A 23,127-nucleotide genomic window follows, 5' to 3' on the forward strand; every position below is an offset into this window, starting at 1 on the left:
TCATACCTTTGTTGTGGCTTCCTCATATTTCTCCCAAAGTGTTTTCAGGACTTCCTCATCACCAGTTTCCCTGCACATAATTCAAGCTCGCATCAAATTAATAATATTTCTTTGAGAATGAGAAGTGTGTTCCAATTTTGCTGCTTAAGCAAAGATGAAGCTTATATCGATGCATCAAACAAAAAAATAAAACAAACATAAATCATAAAATATAGCCAGCAACAAAAAAGCACCCAAAGTTTCAAAGCAATGAGATCCACCAAGCAGTTTGGTACAAATCACAAAGTAAATGACAGTTAACCCAGCATAAATAGTAAACAGGAACACCATGTATAGACTACTTTCAAAAAACATCATAAGAAGTTGTTCATACGATCATATAGTTCGAACTGAGCTCAATTGACTCAGCTCTGGCTCATCCTGAACCCTGTACACTTCTTAAAACATAAAGGACTGGTGGACCCTAGTTGCTATAGGACTCAACACTCTTTAAACCTGAAAGGACTAAAGAGCCTTAATCTTTAAAGTACTCATTGAGTCCTTAATAACACTGCATAAAATTCAAAGAGTCCTTTTGTTGGTTTATGACCAGAGGAAAATCAAAAGTTGTTTTTCCAGTTTCGTGCTAAACCTAACTCTATTTCTAGGGTGTTCACGGTTCCTCAAAAATTTCTTTACTCCCTACCCCCAATCCACTACTGAACCATCCCCCTTATTTTGACAAGGCCATAAAATTATATTACGTCTGCAAAGATGTCAACATTGTTCAGTCTCCTGATTTTGAAAATGGAACTTTAAGGGCTAAGATATTAAATTGTTCGATACAAAATGAAGTGAGACCCAAAACTGTCATCCCCATAGACAGTTGACTTTGAGATAGGTAACCTCAGGTTTATCAGGAAGGTCGTTTGGATTCTAGGGCTTTGGCCTTTTCCCATTTATTATCCCATACCTCTATCTAAACCTCCCTAAATTTGGTCAATGCACAGAATCTAGCATTAGTCACCAGATTTCCCAACTTTTTTACTAATTTAAACATAGTATGGAGGAAACCAAATAATGCTTGAAAAAATGTACCCAACAATACGTAGCATTTTTAGTTAAAAAAAAATCAATGGAATAACTTGTATTTGGGAGACATCTAAGAATGAAATGACAAATTTCGCTGTCTTGGTGGAAGAAATAGATGACATATATTTGAAAGAAATTTTCCAAATTCAAAATATTCTCTACTCCCACAAATATTCTCACAAAATCTTTCCCTAAGGGTATGTTTGGTTCGCACCTAAATATTCCCAGAAAATATCTACATATGTAAATTTTGTTTCATATGCTTGGTTCGCACAAATACATATGCAAATAAAATACCATGGTAAAAGCTTTTACCATGAAATGGTCTAATTCATGGTAAAATAAAACCACACCTATTGAGGTGGGGAAACATTCCCCGTGCAGTAGTTTTTATACGCGAACCCACTATTCACTATTTACTATTTACAATATAATATTTTATTTATATGTAAATTATATATTTAATATATAAATTATATGTCAATAATAATTAATATATAATATAAATAATATTTTATATATATAACATATTATTTTATATTATATAATATATTATATAACATTAAATAATATATAATATTAATTATATTATGATCTAATACATAAATATATTATACATATTATATAAATATATAAATGTATAATATAATATAATTTATATAACATAATATAATATAATATCATCATCATCATCATTTTAGCCTTTTCCCAATTAATTGGAGTCAGTTACATGAATCATGGTTCTCTATTTTGCTCTATTAAAGGCCATATTCTCAGTGAGGCCATAAGTCCTCATATCTTTTCAGACTACTTCCAACCAAGTCCTTTTGTGCCTACCCCTTGCCTTTTTCAGTCCTTCCACTTGAACTACCTCGCACCTCCTAACAGGTGTTGTACTTGGTCGGCGCCACACATGGCCAACCCATCTAAGTCTACTTTCTCTCATTTTATCGCCTATTGGTGCCACACCTAAGTTCTCTCGAATAGATTCATTTCGAATTTTATCCCTTCTTGTCTTGCTACTCATCCATCTCAACATCCTCATCTCCGCTACACTAGTTTTCTGGTTATATTGTTTTTTGTCCGCCCAACATTCTAGCCCATAGAACAAAGCTGATCTCACCTCTGTCCAATAGAACTTGCCCTTCAGCCTCATTGGTATGGCGTCTTCAGATAAAATTTCAGCTGCATATCTCCACTTCGCCCACCCAACTCTAATTCTGTGTGCAACATCTTCCTCAATCTCTCTATTTTCCTGGATTATTGACCCAAGATATCGAAAGTGCAGTCTTTTTTATATTTCCTGACCGTCAATATTAACTACTTCATCGTCTCTACTCCTATTATTACTAGACTTGCACTCCATATACTCTATCTTAGTCCGACTAATTTTAAAATCTTTGGATTCTAGAGCATCACTCCAAAGTTTTAACTTTGTGTTGATGTCGTTTTGGGGCTCATCAATCAAAATTATGTCATTTGCGACTACATGCACCATAGACCTATTGTCACTGAAAACTCACTCGTCTCTCCATTAGTTGTTCGTACACTAGTTAGCACTCCATCGTACATATCACGAGACGTCTTTCTTTCTCAACACCCGTCAAATCATAATATAATAGAATATAATATTTATTTATATTTGTATTATATTATATCATATCATATATATTATATATTTATATTTATTTATATTATATTTATATTATATATATACTAGTTACTTTATATATATAGCATATAAATATCATATATTATAGAGCAAATTACGTACAGACACTTTTGGAGGGGGGTCAATTACCAAATGCCGTGTCATTTGCCCAAAATTACGAGCACCACTTCCCTACTCCTGGGGCTTTTTTTTTTGCCAAATGACACCCCACTTTATAATTGACACACCCTCCCACCCCCCAAAAAAAAAAAATATGTCCATACATAATTTGCTCTATATCATATTATATATTATATTATAATAAATATTATAACATATATTATATTTAATACAAATATACATCAAAAGAATATATAATAGAATATATAATAAAATATATAATGTACTATTTATAAAATAATATATAATAAGTATTATTATTTATAAAATAATATATATTATACTTTATATATTATATATAATATTAAAATATTAAAATATATTTATTATATTATATATTATATATTACATTATATCTAATATACATATCTATTCAAGTTTTTGTGTAAATAATTTCACACCAACCATACGCTACCAAACATATGAAACTGTTTACGCAAGGCTTTTTAAATGTGCTACCAAACATGGTAAAAAGAATGCATATGCAAATATTTACACAAGTAAAGTATTTATAGGTGTAAATATTTCCCAAGAAAGATTTACGTTTCCCAAGAAAGATTTACGTTTCCCAAGAAAGATTTACGTTTCCCAAGAAAGATTTATGTTCCTCAAGATTCTTTCAACATATCTGGTAACAACAGAATAATTTCCAAATCTAAGAGGATTCCCCAGCAGATCTCCCAATTCACTAGAAGATCTAGAAGATCTATGGAGCATCCCATTAAGTGGGACGTGAGGCCTTGAGGGCCCCATTTCCACACCAATATGGTTCCCACACATGTGAAGGCTGGGCCCTTGGACCCCATGTCAGTCCCATTATGCCCCTATTAACTTTAGAATTTCTAAAAATGTCATTGTAGGGTTTTCAGCCTTCAAAACAATTTATAAAAATTCTAAGAAAATCCAAATGTCATAGGAACATAAATAAAGTTGAAAACAATATTTTTGAAGCTCTTCAAAAATTCTAGAACACTCAGAAATACCTCTAGAAGTGGATTGGTACCAATGGATCAAGAAAAGTGACGCTCAGAGCCCTCCACCCGTGCTAGAAACTATGATCCACAACTATTTTCTCAAACCAATCCAATAGTACCTATGACCCAAAGATATGTGGAGAGACTCATGATTAGCCCATTAAATGGCCAATAAATAGTGAAACCACGATCATAGCATGTGGAATACAGATTCCTCCCTAATAGAAAATCACATGCATATATCAATATAGTGCAAGGGGACTCCCTCTATGCGCATGTACATGTATCCCTCTATAGGCTTGCTTCCCAAAATGCAGTTCTCATGGGTACATGGCATGCAAAGGTTTATTGAAGATTTGGCCCTCACTCTCACAAGCCTACAACAGCACACAGGAGACCACAAAGCTCTCTTGGCCTACAAAACATCGTTCATAAGCATCTCCCAGACCTCAACAAGGGATGATCCTCAAAAACCCTCAATAGTAGTGTGTCTATCCCTAAAGAAAATGGGTTTTTTGACTTGACCTGTGTCATGGAGAGCTCAATCCAAGGTTAGTCAACCATCATACACTCCCACTAAAGTGAACAATCCACTATATTTATTTTTTGTACATGCTCTCATGGGCTATAAAGGCCACAATCCCAACATACCCCACAATCGAATGTGTTCCAAGGAGCATGAGGAGCTCCAAAGGCAGGTATTTGAGCTTCTCAAAGAGGGCCTTATTCGGGAGAGTCTAAGCCCATGTGTCGCACCTGCCTTACTCACGCCAAAGAAGGATGGATCTTGGAGGATGTTTGTAGACATAAGGGTTATAATAAGATAACTATCAAGTACAAATTTCCTGACATGTTATTTGGTTCTCAAGTCTTCTCCAAAATAGGCCTAATGAGCAGGACCCATCAAATAAGGATTAGAGAAGGAGATAAGTGGAGGACAGCTTTCAAGACAAAGAAGGGGCTTTATGAATGGCTGGTCATATCGTTTGCTCCTAATACTTTTATGAGATTTATGAATCAAGTACTGAAACCATACGCCGGGAAGTTGATCTATTTCGCCAACATTTTGGTTTATAGCAAGGATTGTAAGACTCATGTTGAATACTTGAGGATTACCCTACAGCTTTCAAGGCATATCCAACTTATATAACCCTCAAAGAACCTTCATGGCAGATAAGCTAGAATTTTAGAGTTCTAGTGTCAACCAAGGATGTAGAGATTGATCAGTCCAACGCTCAACCTATTACAAATTGGCCTACCCCAAAAACCTTAACAATGATTAGTTTCCATGGCTTGGCCACCTTTTACAAACGATACGTTAAATATTTTAGCACCACATCATCAGCATCATCAGAGCCTTTTCCATGGGCTGCCTACCTAACACAACCCACTTCCTTTGCCCAAGCTTGGGGCCGGTTAAGGGAAAGATTAAGGTCATCACCCTTCTTAGACCTAAAAATTTTAGCACCACATATGGAACCCATTGTGGAATGTCTCAAGGGTGGAAGGTATTGTAGGAACTCTAGGGCTGAAGAGAGTTTTCAAGAGACCAAGAAGGATGACAGACGAACTCTTTCTAGCTTTACTAGATTTTGCAAAGTTCTATGAGGTGATGCATCAAGAGAGGGTATTGGAGCTAAAACAAGAAAGGCGACCAATCGCTATGTAAGCAAGAAACTCAATGGGGCATGACAAATTCTCCTCGTATGATATTAAGATCTATGCATGGTTAAAGTTCTAGAGACACTAGTTAATTTAGAGGGAGTTTATCTTGCATTCAGAATACAAAGCCCTATAATTCATCAATTCTTAAAAAAAAATTACGTAGGAGAAATGCAAAATGTCTAGCGTTCCTAGAAGAGTAAACTTTCTAATATAAAAAGAATTTCACAAGAAAGAAAATTCAGTAATATATTGATTGGAAAATTAAAGAGGAACCCTACAAGTCAGGCTTCAATAGCTCTACATTGGTTAAACCAGAAACAACATATCAAAACTCAACTCTCTATAAAAAACCCTAGTGTAATCCCTATTTATAATAAAAGACTTCACTTAGAAACCAAAGGGTCCGAATTCTAACTGAAATAAAGCCCTAATTAAAAGAAAATTTGTAATAACATTTTTAGTCCCTGATAAAACAATTAATTCCATAGGCACTCTAACTACTTTTCTGAACAACTACAAAAAATATAAAAGAAAAAACCTAGAATTCCTTAATCACTTAAAAACCTAAAAATAAATCCCAAAATTAAAATTAAAATATACATCCTTTGATATTAAACAAAAGTTGAAAATAGGTATAATTCTGCTCTGCATCACTTTCGTACTCCTGACACAAGGTGGCCTTGCGAAACAAAGTGGTTGATGCTCTAAGAAAGAGGTTTATTTATTGAAAACCATGCAACTAATGTCACTAGATTTGAAGTGATTAAAGAGCACTAATTGCAAAACAAATGGCCCTAACACGGTTTTTGAAGATTGTTGCATTATATTCCTATACAATTGTTCCATGAAATCACTACCCTATATATATATATATATATATAGAGAGAGAGAGAGAGAGAGAGAGAAAGATACTACAAAACGCCTGTAGGCGCAAATGAACAGTGATTTCGCCTACCCTCATCATCTTCCAAAGTTCATCGTACGGTCACGATCGTCCGGTAGTGTTTCATGTTTTATTTTTTTTTTTCTACAAATCGAAATGACCTGAAATTTGGAGCGTGTTCATCAAAAATAGGCGAATCAACAAAAAATATCAAAAAAATATTTTACATGAAAAAAGTTAACCAAAATACCCCTAAAACGTTTTGGGGTAGTTTGGTCAATTTGTTTTTCGTGAATTTTTTTTTATATTTTTATTAGGTGCGCCTCAGTAAGATGTACATACGCTCCAAATTTCAGATCATTCCGATTTGTAGCAAAAAAACGAAACACTACCGAACAATCGTGACCGTGCGATGAACTTTAAGCAGTGATGAGGGTAGGCGAAATCACTGTTCATTTTCGCCTATAGGCGTTGAAAAGACTTTTCCATCTATATATATATATATATATATATATATATATATATATATATATATATATATATATATAAACAAGGGATGAGTAGACGTCATCGTCTTCCTCCTGCTCCTCCTACTACTACTTCTGCTCTTCCTGCTCCTCCTGCTCCTTTTAACTGGAATCTAATCTACGATCTTTACCCCCGACATCTCCGGCGCTCAGCTAGTTCTTATATTAAGTCTTAGCATCCTCCTGTTCAACCTTTTGTTCCAAAGGTCAAACAGGTTCCGCCACCCCCCTCACCGCTGGTCGTCACTCCTACCCCCGCCTCCTCTGTCCCAGCTTCCTTCTCGCAGGTAGCTGCTCGCCCCTCGCCCTCTCCTGCACCATTTGCCGCCACTGAGGGTTTAAAGGGGAGCTCTTTCCCCACCTTTAATCCTTCCCCGTTTTGCCCCTTCGTTGTCTCCATCCCTCCTGAAGAATCGTCCTAGCTCAAATCCAAATTTCTTGCCTCCCTGGTAGGTTTGTTTCATCCCTCACAAGACAATGTCAGAGGTACAGAAAATGGGCACAACACTGCTGGAAGGATCCCAATATTACTGCAAGGCAACTCTCTGGAAGAGACTATCTGCTCTCTTTCTCCTCCCCAGAACTTGTTCACCAGGTGTTACAGGCCTCCAACTCTTTAGCCTTCAAAGGGGCCTCCCTCCGTCTTCGTGCTTTGTCCCCTCTGAAAGGATCTTTTAGAAAGCAAAAAATCTGGCTCACGCTCCACCACTTGCCCCTTCATGCCTGGTCTCCGTCCACTTTTAGGAGAGTGGCGGAGGCTTGTGGCAATCCTATTTCTATTCATTGGAAGTCCATTGAAACCCTCCCGCTTGGGTCAATTCGTCTTCTTTTGGAGGTCTTGGACACCAAGCTCATCCCACTTTAGGTGTGGATTGAAGCTGAGAACCTTTTCTATCCTATCTCGCTCTCGTGGTCAGAGGCTTCCCCTCCCTTGCCCTTTTTTTTCAACTGTCCGGCTACTCTTTCGGCCAAGGGACTCTCTTCCTCTTCCTGGATCACTGTCTCGCAGAAACCCAGCCACCACTAGCGATGCGCCGCCAACACCGCCATGGCCTTGTTTCAGCTTCGGGAGGCCTTGCTTCAGCTTCAGGAGGCAACCGTTCCAGCCCTCCTGCTTGCACTCAGCCTTCCACATGGCTACCACATGACACTTCTTCAACCTCTTCTGGACTTCGCGTTGTCAGCTCGTCGATGCTGCAGTCTGCTTTGGAACCCGCCCCACAGGCTCTAGCCCCGATGGCGATGGGGTAGTTGAACTCTGTCGGCCTTCCTTGGGCCTTTCGGTCCCTTCTTCTCACCGACCCGGTAAGGAGGTAATAGTGAAAGTTGACCACCTGTTTCCCCCAGGGCCGTCGAGCTGCGCTAGTGGCCCGCCATCATCGGATGGGATTTTGGGCCCGATCTCCAGGGACCCTACCCTCATCCTGAGTACCACAGTAGAGGCTTTTACAGCTGTCCTTGCTATCTCTGCTCCCCCCTAGTCTCTGCCTTGTCTTCATGACACACGGCCTTCAAGCCTACCCTCTTCCTCTCAACTTGAGCCTTTGCCTATCCCTTTGTCTAATTCAGCTTTTATTGTCATGCCACCTAGCACCCCTCAGCCGTCAACCCATCCTTTCTCGCCTGCAGTTGTCCCTTCGCTTGACCCTCTTCCCTCTCCCCTTTGTGGTTCTCCCCTCCCTGTTTCGCCACCTGGCCATTCCCGGCCACCTTTCACTCCTTCACCTACCATCGTCCTTTCGTTGCTTGCGGTTCTGCCACCCGTCCCCTCTCCCTCTTCCTCAGGAGCTTCTATCCTACCCCTTGACAAACCTAACCCTCCTTTGCTCTCTTCTCTCTCTCATAGCACCCCGGGGGCTTCCTCGTCCCCCTCTTCCCTTCTGGCTGCTCCACCCTCCCCTCTGTTTCCTTCCCCGTGTTGCCCCCTTCCCCCGTTTAACACTTCTGCTACCTCCCCTCACCCTCCTAGCCGGGAAGTTCTGCTTGCTGACGCTTCTCTCCCCCCCAAGCCTTGGCCTCTTCTGCTGCTATCTCTTTTGCTCCTGCCTCTCGACCTTCTCTCAGAGGGAAGCCCTCCCGTGTCCTCCACTGCTCGAAACCCCCCCTCTTCTCAGTTGTCTATGGATCTGGACAACTCCCCTCGCCCCTTTGGTATTTTAACAATGCACTCCTTTGACCACTCCCCCCTTGACCCGGCCTACCTCTCCTCGCTTCTCGCCCCCCTCCTTCCCTTTTCCTCCCACCTGGTTCATATCGGCAGGGTTACTACTATTCACTTCCCTTACCCAACCTTCTCTCCTTGGCCGAACTACCTCGTCCCTCACCCCTACCCCACCACTACCTGACCTTTTTCAACCCCCCTCCCCCCTTTATGGGACCCCTCAGCTCATACGGTGCCCTACTCCTCTCACGTTTCCTCTATCCCACTGTTTTTGGTGCTTTAACCCCCCCCCCCCCCCTCCTACCTGGGTTCCTTGTCGCCCCACTCCTTTGATGTTTCCCCTGGACCTTTTCCCCTGTCATCGTCTGTCGCTGATTTCACTCCAGAGGTTTCCGCAACTGCAGCCTCTGCTGCTTTACATTCCCCTCCCACCTATGCTGGCCGCCCTCTATCCTTCTTTCTCTCCCTCCCCTCCCTTGGAACCTCTTTTGGAGCAATCACGACCCCTTTCTTCGCCCTCTCCCTTGCTTGACAGAGACTTGCCCAGGCCTCCTTTCGCTCCCTCTTCTCCTGCACCCATCTCTCCCCCCTTGGCCGACACCGATGCCAAGAGGGTCGAAGGGGATGGGGACAACAATGAAGCTAAAAGAATGAAGGAGATTTTTCGGGTTATGGGGTTTGAACACGACGGACCTGAGGCCCAGCACACCGTTTCATGCTTGCAGACGCCCAGAGCCGCCTCAAGGTGAGCGTCAAAGAACATAGAGAACTGCTTAATCTTTTTTCCTCCATCAGTTATGACAAACAGGCAGGAGGTGGCTCCTCTCCTTCCACCACCCTGCTACTTCCCTCTCTGAGGCAGTCGGCCAGAATTGCCTCTTTCTCTGCCCCTCCCCTTTTACCAATGCAGATTCTCTCTTGGAACATTAGAGGATTGGGACAGAAGTCCAAAAGGGACTCTGTTAGAGACTTTTCCGTCAAATTTACCCCCTCGATCCTAGCCCTTACTAAGACCAAACAGCCCGAGCCCACCCTCTAGCTAATTCGTAGTGTGTACCGACTGACGGGGCTTCTGACGGTATGTGGGTGATCTGGAACCCAACCGAGCTCCATCTCCAGTCGACCCACATTGGAGATTTCTCGATCACCGCGTCAGATGGTTTTCCTCTCAAATTCTCAGCCATTTACGAGCCCAACTCTGCTTCTCTCCATCCCCGCCTCTGGTCCGAATTAGACTTTGTAGCTTCCTTACCCCACACAACGTGGTGCTTGGGTGGTGATATCAATATCACCAGATGGTCTTATGAGAGGAACCTAAACCCCAACATCTCCCATGGCATGTTGGACTTTTCCGACTTCATTTCTCGTAAAGAACTCCCAAACATTCCTCTCCAAGGGAACGGCTTTACTTGGTCTAACCACTTTACTCAACCCTCCCTAGCTAAGCTGGATCGTTTCCTCCTCTCCCTAGACTGGGATGCTTTCTTCCCTGGTTCCCATGTGTTCTCTTTGCCTAAACCCACCTCGGATCACTGTCTTATTCTTCTTAATACCCAGGTAACAAGGGGGCTCAAACCTTTTCGCTTCAAACTGGCCTGGTTAGAAGAGTATACCCTCTTGGGCCTTATCCCTATTTGGTGGACTTCTTTCTCATCCCAAGTCTCGGATAGAGAGGGCTTTAAGTTACAAACCAAACTCCAACTCCTCAAAAAGTCTCGCATTACCTGGAGGAAATCCCTACCAGGAAATTATTCCCAAACAAAAAACTCTTTGCTCAAATCTATTCAAGAGCTCGACGATATAGAAGAGTCTAGAACCCTTACAGATTCAAAAGCTAACCTTAGAACCAGTGTTTTAAAATGCGGCCACATCGCCGCATATGTGGGCGCATCATGCAGGATGCGCTCGTATCCGCATCGCAAACTGACGCATATGCACTTTTGACAGATGCGGCCGCATATGCTCGGCATCAGGCCGCATCGCCGGCATAGCGTCGCATCTATTTTTCGTGGAAAAAATTATCGATTTTGCCCCTTTGGGAGGGGCAAAATGGTCTTTTTGAACTTTCGAAGTTTAGGGGAACCGTTTGGGGGATTATTATACCCCCTAAACGAAGATTTCCAGCCACTTTTGTGACTTTTTGCATCAAATTGAGGGAAAAAAAATTTTGGCGGAAATTTTTTGTTCATCCAAATCTTCGATTTGGTGGTGGCTTGATACTTGGATGTTCATTTGATGCCTTTGATTGTTGATTTGAGGATGTTCAGGTGAACTTGTGATAAGAAATTGGGGGTTTCAAAGGCCGTGAAAAAACCGAGCACTACTTCACATAGTCGGTAACTTTTTATCCCTTCTTGTACAATAATACTGTTTTACTTATTTTCAGGGCAATGTCTTCTTCCCAATCTTCTAGTGACAAGGATCCGGCTTGGAAATATGCTAAACTAAAAAATCCGAAAGATAGAAATTGTGTGATATGCTTGCTCTGTGGAAATATTTATATAGGTGATATTTTTTGACAAAAAGAGCATTTAGCCGGAATTTCTGGGAATGTAAGAGCATGCCCACAAGCTACAGATGATATAAAAAAGGAGATTAGAGAATATTTGGATTTATTGAAAAAAAAAAAAGAAAGGAATTACTTGATGATATGCAATTATTTGATGATATTGATGATGATGATGATGATGATATGTCTGAAGTTGACCTCAAGAGAGAGGGTTATAAATATTGGTGGTAGTGCTGAGAGAAAAACACCTTTCACTAAGGGGCCAATGGATTCTTTTTCACCCCTAGCCCTGAAATTGTGGTTCAGGAGAAAAAAAAAAAACAAACAAACCACAATTGAAAATAAATATAAGAAAGAACAAAGGAAATCGGTATATAAGTGGATCTACATGGCCAGCATTCCTTTTAATACTATAACTCTAGATAGTTTTGCATGTATGGTCCAGGCAATTGGGAAATATGGCCCAGGATTTATTCCTCCTTCACTACATGAGGTTAGGGAGCCCTTGATGGGAATAAAATTTTTATTTCTCAGAGAGAAGGGTGGGAGAAATATGGGACCACTATTGTGCGTGATGGTTCGTCCGATGGGAAATCAAGGGCATTCATTAATTTTTTGGTTAACTGCCCAATAGGTATTTTTTTTGTTAAGTCTATTGATGACAAGTCACATGATGGCACATACTTATGTGGCTTGATGGATGAGATTGTCGATTTTGTTGGGGAGCAAAATTAGGTACAGATTATCACTAACAACGGTGCCAACTATGCTGCAACTGGGCATATCTTGACTTTGAAAAGAAAGCATATATTTTTGACTCCTTACGCAACTCACTGTGTTAATCTTATGCTTAAGGAAATCGGTACATCTTTATTTAGTGGGGTCATTTCAAGAGCTATGTTTGTTGTTGGATTTATTTACAATCACAGCATAGTCCTCAGCATGATGAGGTCTTTTACAAAGAAGAGAGAATTAATGAGACCGAGTATCACTAGATTTGCTACGTCATTTCTCACTCTTCAAAGCCTAGCCAAGCAAAAAAGTGCCTTGAGGACCATGTTTGCTTCAGAGCAATAGAGTCAAAGCAAATGGTCAAAGCATAAGGATGGGAGAAAGGCTGAAAAAATTACTCTGAATACATCTTTTTTTAGTCAAATAATTCTTGCATTAGAGGTGGCTCGCCCTTTAGTGAGAGTGCTTCGACTAGTTGATGGTGATGCGAAGCCCGCCATAGGCTACATACATGAGGCAATGATTAGGGCAAAAACTGAAATAAAATATGTTTTAAAGGATGATAAAAATATACGCAAGGCTATACTTGAAATTATTGATAGAAGATCGGATACCCAGCTTCACCGGCACCTCCATTCAGCCGGTTGCTTTCTAAACCCATCTGTTCACTACAAGCACCCATCCATCGAGTCAAATCGTGTAATAAATGGTGGGTTCTTAGATGTGCTGGAGAGGTTGGTGCCAGACAAAGATATCCAGGATGAGATCTAGAGCCATGAATTGATTTAGTTCAAGTTAGGCTTGAGAAACTTTGGAAGAGATATTGCCACTCGAAATAGGGACACTACAGAGTCAGGTAAAGGTCAAAAGCCCAAAAATAATCTTACTTGTCTCTTACTTTATGTATAGTTCCATTGTATATTTTATACCCTTATTTTTTAACTATATTCTAAATTATAAAATATTATACAGCTGCATGGTGGGCATTATATGGAAGCGAGACACCAAATCTACAACGTCTCGCTATTCGAGTGTTGAATCTCACATGTAGTTCATCTGGTTGTGAGCACAACTAGAGTGCATTTGCGCATGTAAGTCCTTTACTCTTTATTCCTTAATCCTTATTTCTTGAATTTCACTTTTCTAATCTAAAATCTAATTTATCTGATTTCAAATTTCTACCACAGTTCCATACAAAAAAAAGAAATAGGTTAGAGCAGAAAACGTTGAATGATTTGGTTTATGTGCGGTATAACGAGCGGCTTAAGGAGAGGTATGAAAATCGCACGAAGCTCAACCCTATTCAATTATATGAAGCTGATGGTGATTCCATAAGTGAGTGGACCATGGATCCAAGACAAGAGCGTGTGTTTGAGGGTGAGGATCTTACATAGCCTGATGTTGAGCTAACAATAGGGGCTAATAAAGAAGATCGACCTAACACTAGAGCACAAAGGAGTAGAGGAGCTACTGGGTCTAGTCGTACTCACACATTAGCTTCAGAGGTCAAGGAGGAGGAAGCTCACTCAAAGGAGATTGATGAAGAAGAATACATGGAGGCCGTCGAGGATGATATTGATGATGTGCATGATGACTCTCAAGATGACTTGTCTAATTGATATTTGAAAAAATGAAGTTCAAATTTCAAAATTGACTCTCAAAATAGATTATTGTATAAAGTTATTAACTATTAACTCTTCTTGAGCTTGACTTTTGGTTTGTATTTTGTAATATCACTATTTTGTGCTTATGGTTGTACTTATGGTTGTTGATGGTTGTGCTTATGGTGCAAATTTGTGCTTATGGTTGTTAATTGTTGAATGCTTTATGAAGCTGGTTTCAAGTTTCTAGTTTCTATCAAGGGATAGTGGATAACTGGATATAGAATCTTCGACAGCTAATAGTTTTGAAATTAATTCTTAAACTAAAATACCTACTATCACATATATCACTTTCACATTTTTTCTATGCATTAACTTATTTTTTTAGATTTTTTAGAATTTTTTTACATTTATTGACGGCATCATCGCGATGCACCCGCATTCGAGCCGCATCGCCGCATCGGCACCCCACCGCATCCGGCATTTTAAAACACTGCTCAGAACACAAACCAAGCTGGACTACCTTTCTACCCTCAAGAAGGAAGAACTTTTTTAATACCAGTGATCCAGAGTCAAATGGTTAAAAACAGGGGACCAGAACACCGCTTCTTCCACCGTATTACGAATTGCCGAAGAAGCGATAACTCGATTTCCACTATCAAGGTGGATAATCGCATTTTGGTCCAGCACGATGTAATCGAATCAGTCATCCTTGGTTACTTCAAGTCTCTCTACACAACCCCCTTGGGCTACAGACCAAGGATGACCACCCTGGACTTCTTAACCCTTCCTGATCATTGGTCTTGTTGGCTGGAACGACCTTTCTCTGAAGAGGAATCTCCTGTGCCATCAACCATTAGCCAAAGATAAAGCGCAGGGGCCGGACGGCTTCCCCATGGCCCCCTTTAAATCCTTTAAGGGAACCTTTCTACCTGATCTCGTTACCTTTTTCGAAGATTTCTACCAAAGGGGGATCTTAAACAAAGCCATCAATGCCACCTTTATCGCTCTTGTTCCCAAGAAAGAAGGGGCGGAGGAGCTAAAGGATTTTCGTCCAATTAGCTAACTCAACTCTTCATACAAGATTCTGGCCAAGGCTCTGGCATCAAGACTCAAGCTAGTCCTCCCACTGACTATCTCTCCGTCCCAATCCGCCTTCATCAAAGATAGGCAGATCCTGGATGGGGCAGTGGGAGCACATGAGTGCCTCCACTCCAGGCACTTATCCAAGAGGCCATGATTAATTTTCAAAATCGATTGGAAAAAAGCATATGACCATGTTGACTGGTCATTACTGGACGAGACAATGGCCAGAAGTTTTGGAAACCTTTAGAGAAAATGGATGAAAGGCTGTATTTCCCACCCTCATTTCTCGATACTGATAAACGGGAGCCCTAAAGGGTTTTTCCCTTCCTCAAGGGGGTACGCCAAGAGGACCCTCTGTCCCCCTTTCTCTTGGCAATCGTAGCAGAGGTTTTTAGCAGGTCCATCTCTCGCCTCTATCAGGAAGGCCTTCTTTCAGCTTTCCAATGCAGCCCACAAGGTCCTTTGGTGTCACACCTGCAGTACGCAAACGACACCTTAGTCTTCCTTGACACTTCTAATCAAGAAGTCGAGAACCTTAGGCTCTTCCTCAAATGCTTCGAGACTGCCACTAGCTTCAAAGTTAATATGGATAAATAAAAAATGATGGGGATAGGTCAGACTACTCAAGAGATCAGCGCCCTTATTCCTTCTTGGGACTGCAACTTAGAGGACCTCCCCACCTCTTACGTGGGCATACCTTTGGGCTTGGGAAAGCCGAAAAAGAGACAATGGGCTCAAGTCATAGACAAAGTGGACAGGTGTCTGGCTGGCTGGAAAGGGAGATATCTCTCTTTGGCTAGTCGCTCAACGCTGATCAAAGGTATACTGGCCAATGCCCCGGTCTACTTAATGTCCATCTTCCACATTCCGGCTTCGATGGCTAACAGGCTGGACCAGCTCATGAGAAACTTTCTATGGTCTGGTCCGGCAGAAAAAACCAGACATCACCTCATCTCATGGGATATCGTTCGACTACCCAAATCCCAAGGTGGTCTAGGTATAAGAGACCTTAGAAAACACAACCTGGCTTTGCTAGGGAAATGGTGGTGGAGATTGGCCACCCAACCTAACTCTCTCTGGGCACAAGTCATTCGTAACAAATATAGGATTCCGGATAACAAGTGGGTGCCCAATAGGATCCTCCGCAACAGGGCCTCAGGAGGCTAGAAATCCTTCACCTCCTCGCTTGCGCTTTTCAATCAATTTATCCGCTTCCAGCCTAAAGAAGGCACTAGAGTGTGCTTTTGGTCAGACCTCTGGATTGGACACTCTCCTCTTTGTGACCTCTTCCCCTCCCTCTATCACCTATCCTCCAAAAAGATTCAACTGTACTAACAGATATGGTCCTTTCAGGGGGCCGTAGAATCTGGAATCCCTCTTTCAAGAGAAACCTCACTGATGACGAATCTACACTCTTCATCTCCCTGGCGGCTGCCTTACACCCAATTTTCTTATCTCCTTCTGAGAGAGATTCAATGGTATGGACTATCTCTCCGTCTGGAAAGTTCTCAGTAGCCTCTTTCTATCAAAAACTTATTCAACCCCCCACTTACCCATTTAACCCCCCCTCTGCCCTTTCCAAAGTTTAGTCCACTAGTGCTCCTCCAAAAGTCCAAACTTTTAATTGGATTGCCTGTTGTAAACAGGCTCTCACAGTCGACCAGCTTCAAAAAAAAGGCATCTCGCTCCCTAACAGATGTGTTATGTGCTTGAATGAGGAGGAGTTGAACCTCACCTTTTCCTACATTGTTGTAAAGCCTTCGAACTATGGAGTCTTATACTTCAATTGTTCCATTTTTAATGGGTCCTCCCTCCCTCGGTTGAGGCACTCATCTCCTCCTATTCAAGCTGCCATTGGCCTAAGGCCGGTAGAACGTTGTGGAAGTCTGCAATCGCCGCCACCATCTGGGTCATTTCGCTTGAAAGAAATGAGAGGATTTTTAAAGCACACAAAAACGAAGTACCTGTGCTTTTCCATAAGGTTACTTCCCTAGAAACTTTTTGGGCCTCTACCTACAGGGATTTCGTAGGGATCCCCACTAATACCTTCCTCAGTCAGTGGGAGAATAATATTCACCTCCAACCTCACAAGAATTAAAGACCCCACAATTGGCAACCCCCTCCTGAAAATGCCATTAAGCTGAAGGGGTCTTCCGTGATCACAACCGCAATGTCCTCCTTACCTACTCGGAATACGTGGGATTGGGAGACTCCCAGTTCGCTGAAGCTTTGGCACTTCTTACGAGCCTCAAAAGTTTTAACCCTTCATGGGGCCATTTGTTAAGGTCGAAGGAGAAGCCCAAAACATCATCTCTTGGGCAGCAGGCACTACTTCCCCGCCTTGGTACCTTTCCAGGATTTTTGATGAAATTTACCATATATGCAAGGATATAAATGTCTTATGGATGAATACTTGGCAGACGTCGAACGAGCTCGCCGATCTTCTCGCTAAAGACGGAGCACGGGCACGTGTGGAAGACCCCAACCGGTCCATCTCCTTTTTTGCTCTGGACCACAAAGAGTTTCTAGGACCGTAGTTAGCCTCTCTCTCCTACTTGTACTCAAGCATTCTTATAAGCCCCATTTTTTGCTACACCAAATTTTTTGTAATCAAGCATGTGACAAAGCCAATTTTTTGTATAGGGCCTCTGGACCTATGTTTTTGACCAAGATACCTGAGTGGGTACTCTAAGTCCTCTCCTTCCTCTTACAGTTGTACTCCTTCTTATAGCAAATACAATGTTAACATTCAAAAAAAAAATACATATATATATATATGGGAAAGGCTGAGGTTAGCCCACTAGCTCACAGCTACATATGACCCCAGATATATATATATATATATAGGGCAACTATAAGACCGATCATATTTTATAGGACGGAATGTTGGCGGTCAAGAAACAACATATTTATAGATTGAGTGAGATAAAAAATTGAAATGGATGAGTGGCAAGACAAAACGATAGAATTTGGAATGAATACATCAAAGAGAATTTTAGGGTAGCTCCTTAGGAGACGAGATGTGGAATAATTTGGTTCAAGTAGAAAGCTCTAGAAGGGTAATGGGAAGGCCCAAAAGGACATAGATGGAAGTAGTGAGAAGAGATATAGTGCTCTATAGTCTGACTGAGTGTATGAACCCTTAATAGAGAACAAGATTCGTGTAGTCAACCCCTAATAGTTGGGATAAGGCTCAAATGATGACAATGATATGTGTGTGAAGCTTTTATAAGGTTGCAACCTTAATTGTAGAAGTAAGGATGCAACAATCTACACCATCTATTTTATTTGGACGGTGTAGATTTCCCACCATCTTAAAAGGCATGTCACTTTTTGACATTGTTTTAAAAGTCACATTAAAACTACACCATCCAATTAAAATGGATGGTGAAGAACATTACAACTTTACTTCTACAAGTAAGGCTGCAAATTCATATAAAACCGCACCCTATATATACACACACCAAGAATAGCAAAGTCTTGCAACATAACCCAATTTGTTAATCACTATATCACCAAGAACAACAGAGTCTTGTAACACAACCGAATTTAACAAATTTAACCCCTAATATTCATTGTGAAAAAAGAAACACAACAAACATAATGGAGTGCAAAAGAAGTACCGGAAGTGAATTTTTGGATAAGGATGAGCTGAAATATTCTCATGTGACCATAGAGCACTTTCTCCAGCTTGCCCAATAGATGTTCTACGAAGTAGATCAGCTACACCTTTCACAATATTCATGCCTGCCTTCTAATATTACGAAGTATCATGATGCAATCTTTGCAAGAATGAAGTATACATCATCATCCTGTAAAACTCCTAGAATATCCTGTTAAATCACCAAAATACAAGAAATCATACAATAACTCTTCTACCTTGAACATATTGCAAATTACTAACAAAAATAAATTCCCATACAGCATAAGGCATGTAGTTGAGTACACGGATTATCATTTTTTCCTGGTAGTATATCTTTAACCATGCACGATATCTCTTTGACAAATCATTAATATAATATTATAATTACTCTCACAGTTTTAGATTTAACTAATAATTATCCTTACAGTTATAGATATTTTATAACTACAAAGTGTACATATAGATCTTTTTCTAATGAACTGCTTATTTGAAAGCTTCACAACATATTCATTAAGATGCCCCAAAGGCAGAATCAATTTACCAGAAGCATGTGTCTCTGTATATGGGACTTTCTGCATCCTCAAATGGTTTGCTTAGAGAAAGGCTTGCCTAAAATTTCAAGAATCCTTTATCCATGTAATGTGAACATTTTCTAATGTCAACTTATGAAAATAGGTTCATATGTAAGGGTTGACATTTAGCATGAAAGACATGTCATTTATTTAAAAAGTTGCTTGCACACATAACTGAAAATGCATCATTGAGCATGCTTCCGTTAATTGTTGTCTCCCTACTCAAAAATCACAATCCTAATCAGCACATCTTGTCCAATTTGTTATATTAGATTAGTAGGTAAGGATCCCAACATACACATTATCCATTTCTAGACAACACAACGCATTTTCATAATGTTTCAAGCAAAGTGCAGCTCATGCCTTTTAAACACTCAACAAAAGCATGTGAGTGCAATAATACCACATAGTTGTTTGACTAGTAATCAAATACAACCACATCGACATCAACAAAATACATGAAACTTGACAAAAACAAGCCCACCATTCTACTTTAAAAAAACACAAGCCCTTCATTTTATGCACATATATTTTCATAATTTCCCCAAAAATAATCTGATTTCTTCATGTATGCATTCAAAACATCTAAGTAACTATTCACTTCAGCAATCTATTCAAACATAAACATCAATTGCAATCATATCACTTTTCTTACCAAAAAAAAAAATTTAGGTATAATCAATCACAGTTGTATCAACATATAGACATTTTGACCAGATAAAGCCCAGACATTTTCCAAGTATCAAAATATGCCATCAAACATTTTCCTTCAATTTTTTCTAAAACACTTACACAGTACATTGTATTCAAAAAAATTCCAGCATTCTATCAAGAAACTGCTGCATAGACAGTGAATCCTAACAACAAAAGCAAAAATAGGTCGCAAAATTTTCAACTAATTAGATACATTCATCTTAAATTCACAGGAATGCAAGATTCATGCCCGCACATAACCACCGCCTCCATGGCACGCCAATTGAGCACTCAAGACCCTAAGTTCAGTGAAAACAGTAATCTGACCCAACTACAAAAATAAAACAACGAAAACTTTGAACTGGATCAAATGGTTCTACACTGATAAATAAACAACACTATACACCAGAAACTCATCCGGAGCTACAATACCGATAAATGGATCGAGATAAGAGGATTTGGGTCAACATAAACAGATGCTATTTTGAAATGTAGGGTTTAGCACGATGACAAAAACCGGGTCACCTGCAATCACTCCGATGATTCATGAAACAAGCAATTGAAGAAAAAAATGGATTGACTGTTCATGAAAGGATTATATACGACTTACCTTATTAAAGAAGAAGGATAGAAAACCAGGATCTAGGGTTTTCAGTGCGAGGCCAAGCTTTAATGGCGAAAACTAAAGAAGGAACCAGGTAAGAAGAACGAATGCAAGGTGAAATGCCACAGAAAGAAAGGGTATTATATAGACCTCGTAATTTCGAAACTACCCTCCAAATTTTCAAGGACAACGTGAGAAATACTCCGACGGCTTGTAAAGGTTCGAAAAGGTTAAAAATGTCATTTTTAGTTTATGTAAATTGCAAGATATATTGCTTTTGCCTTCTATCAGTTGTCAAAAGATTTTTACGATTTGACTTACAATATCACTCCTGTCAAGAAACATTCTATTAAGAAATTAAATTTCAAAAAATGGTATATTAAATTTCGAAAAATGGTATAGATTAAGCACATCCATATTCTCATAAAATTTTGAGAAGGGGCCGTTTAGAAAAATGTATTCAAATATGCGCTCTTGTTGGAGTCGAAGCATTGTTTGTTTTTTTAAAAACCATATGTCTTGAGGTCGAAATGATCGATAGTAAATTTTTCAACATTGGATCAATCCTTTTAGGTGAATTTTTGAAAAGCACATTACTTCTCGATAGAAACCTTATATGATTTATCAAAAAAAAAACAAAAAAGTAGAAACCTTATACAAGTTCTTTCTATTATCAAATAGAAAAGTTTGGAACGTGTATGCACATATTTGTGATCCAGAGGTATAAAGCATCCAAGATGGATGCAAAGTGGTCCATCTAAAAACAATTGTAACTAAAGGCCCAAATGTTTTTTTAATATAATTATTATTTTTATTTTTTAAATTTTATTATTTTCTCATATTCATGATCTCCATGTTAAAGATTATAAATTCTCTAGAAATTAGGATCAAATTATATTTAAAATATTTATTTATATCGAAACCCGCATTTGTACATATGCAAGCTTGGCCGCATGCCAACCGCATCCTAAAAATAATACACCTTACAATACATTATCTGGATCATCAATTTTTACGATTTTTATGTGCTTGTAGATTTACTTGATTTGAACTGTTTTTAGAGTTTAAAATTCACAACCCAAGATAAAAATAAATTCTCACGCCAACCTAAGAATTTTCGTCACTAAGACTGTATCTTATGACAAAGTTTATATATGTAACTTACTTTGATTGTTTAAGGTTGCAACCTTATACAAACCACACCATTATCAAAGAGGTTAGGTATTAAGGTCCACAAGCACTTTTTAATGGTTAAGATTGAATCAACCACATCCAAGGTCCAAAAATGAATTTTATTCTTTTATTTTTTATTTTTCTTTAAAAATGATAGTAACATGAAATTTAGCTTTTACCTTTGTTTTATAAATAGAATTAAATAAAAATAATACAAATATTTTGCATAAAAAATATTGATCAAAATAAATGTGATCGTATTTTGGTCTTTTATTTAAAATGCTTTTAAATCATCTATTTTAGTTCTCTTTATAAAAGTAAACCACACCAAAAAATTAGGATAAATATTTATTTAAATTTAAAATATTAAATAAAATATAAAATTAATTTTTGGCCATTATATAGCCATGAAATCTCAACCATTACAGAGGTGCTTGTGCCCATCCACCTGTTATTTCGCCCAATACATGGGAAAAGTTTCGGTACAATTCTATTTAGGCGCAATGTCCTGCCAAAACTCAAAACTCTTAATATAGATTTTGGATAAAAACATTAGAACAATATGTGTTCTGAGTATTATTAAATAAATAAATTTAAATTTAAAATAATTTATTTTAGAAATACTAAATGAAAGGTCCAAAGATTGTTGAAAATAAAAATTCTATCCATTTTTAAGATTGAATATAGAAATCCATTTGGTATTCATCAAAATTATTGACCAAATAAATTTTATTTTATTTTTCTAGAATGCTTACTAATTGACCAAATAAATATTAGATCAAGGACCATCTATAACATATATTTAAAAATTACACTGCACTTGAATAGGGTGATTCGGCCACCAAAACTCCATCATTAATGCTTTGGAGCTAAGTTGAGACCATTTTAATGGGGTAATATTTTGTCCAATAATCGCACCCAAAACAACAATTGATAACCCTAAGTTGTTGTTTAGGGTCATTAGAACATCCCTATGTTATTAGTAATCACAGCCCAAACATATATAATTCAATAGTTTGGATCATTAGTACTCTCTAACAAGGTTTTGAAAAAGGGAAATTATCTATGTACTCTGTTTTTGGTTCCATTTCTCATTAGACCCAAGGTTTTAAAATGTATTTTGTGGCATGAAGATCATATTATATCTTCGACTTTACCCACTTTGACCTTATTTTTTTAGCCCAAGCAAATCTTAAAAAAATATTCCCTTGTAAACCCCACCCTCTCTTTTCACATGATTCTTCCAAAACTTCTTTATTTCTCTCTCTCTCTCTCCGTATTTTCCCAAATCTATCTCTCTTTTCATATTTCCTTCAACTCTCTCTCTCTCTCTATTTCCCCCATCTCTCTCTCTCTCTCTCTCTCTCTCTCTCTCTCTCTCTCTCTTTGGGAGTATGACTTT

At 39.2% G+C, this 23,127-nt stretch overlaps 1 protein-coding gene across 10 annotated transcripts in view; it reads right to left on the reverse strand.

Annotated features, from left to right (window-relative positions):
- Window positions 1-20,691, reverse strand: part of LOC18442628 (binding protein) — a 98,139-nt gene extending 77,448 nt beyond the window's left edge. For all 10 annotated transcript variants that reach the window (XM_020672428.2, XM_088855872.1, XM_088855871.1 and 7 more), the window contains exons 1-3: window positions 20,559-20,691; window positions 18,664-18,873; window positions 7-70 (exon numbers count right to left, since the gene is read on the reverse strand). In XM_020672428.2, the coding sequence (XP_020528087.1) occupies window positions 7-70; window positions 18,664-18,785 (186 nt within the window). In that variant the 5' untranslated portion in view covers window positions 18,786-18,873; window positions 20,559-20,691. The remainder of the gene's footprint in view (window positions 1-6; window positions 71-18,663; window positions 18,874-20,558) is intronic.
- Between the last annotated feature and the right edge of the window lie 2,436 nt (window positions 20,692-23,127).

This window comes from Amborella trichopoda, chromosome 13 (genome assembly GCF_054954075.1).
Source record: "Amborella trichopoda isolate Santa Cruz 75 chromosome 13, AtrichopodaSantaCruz75HAP2 v2.0, whole genome shotgun sequence".
Classification (NCBI taxonomy): Eukaryota; Viridiplantae; Streptophyta; class Magnoliopsida; order Amborellales; family Amborellaceae; genus Amborella; species Amborella trichopoda.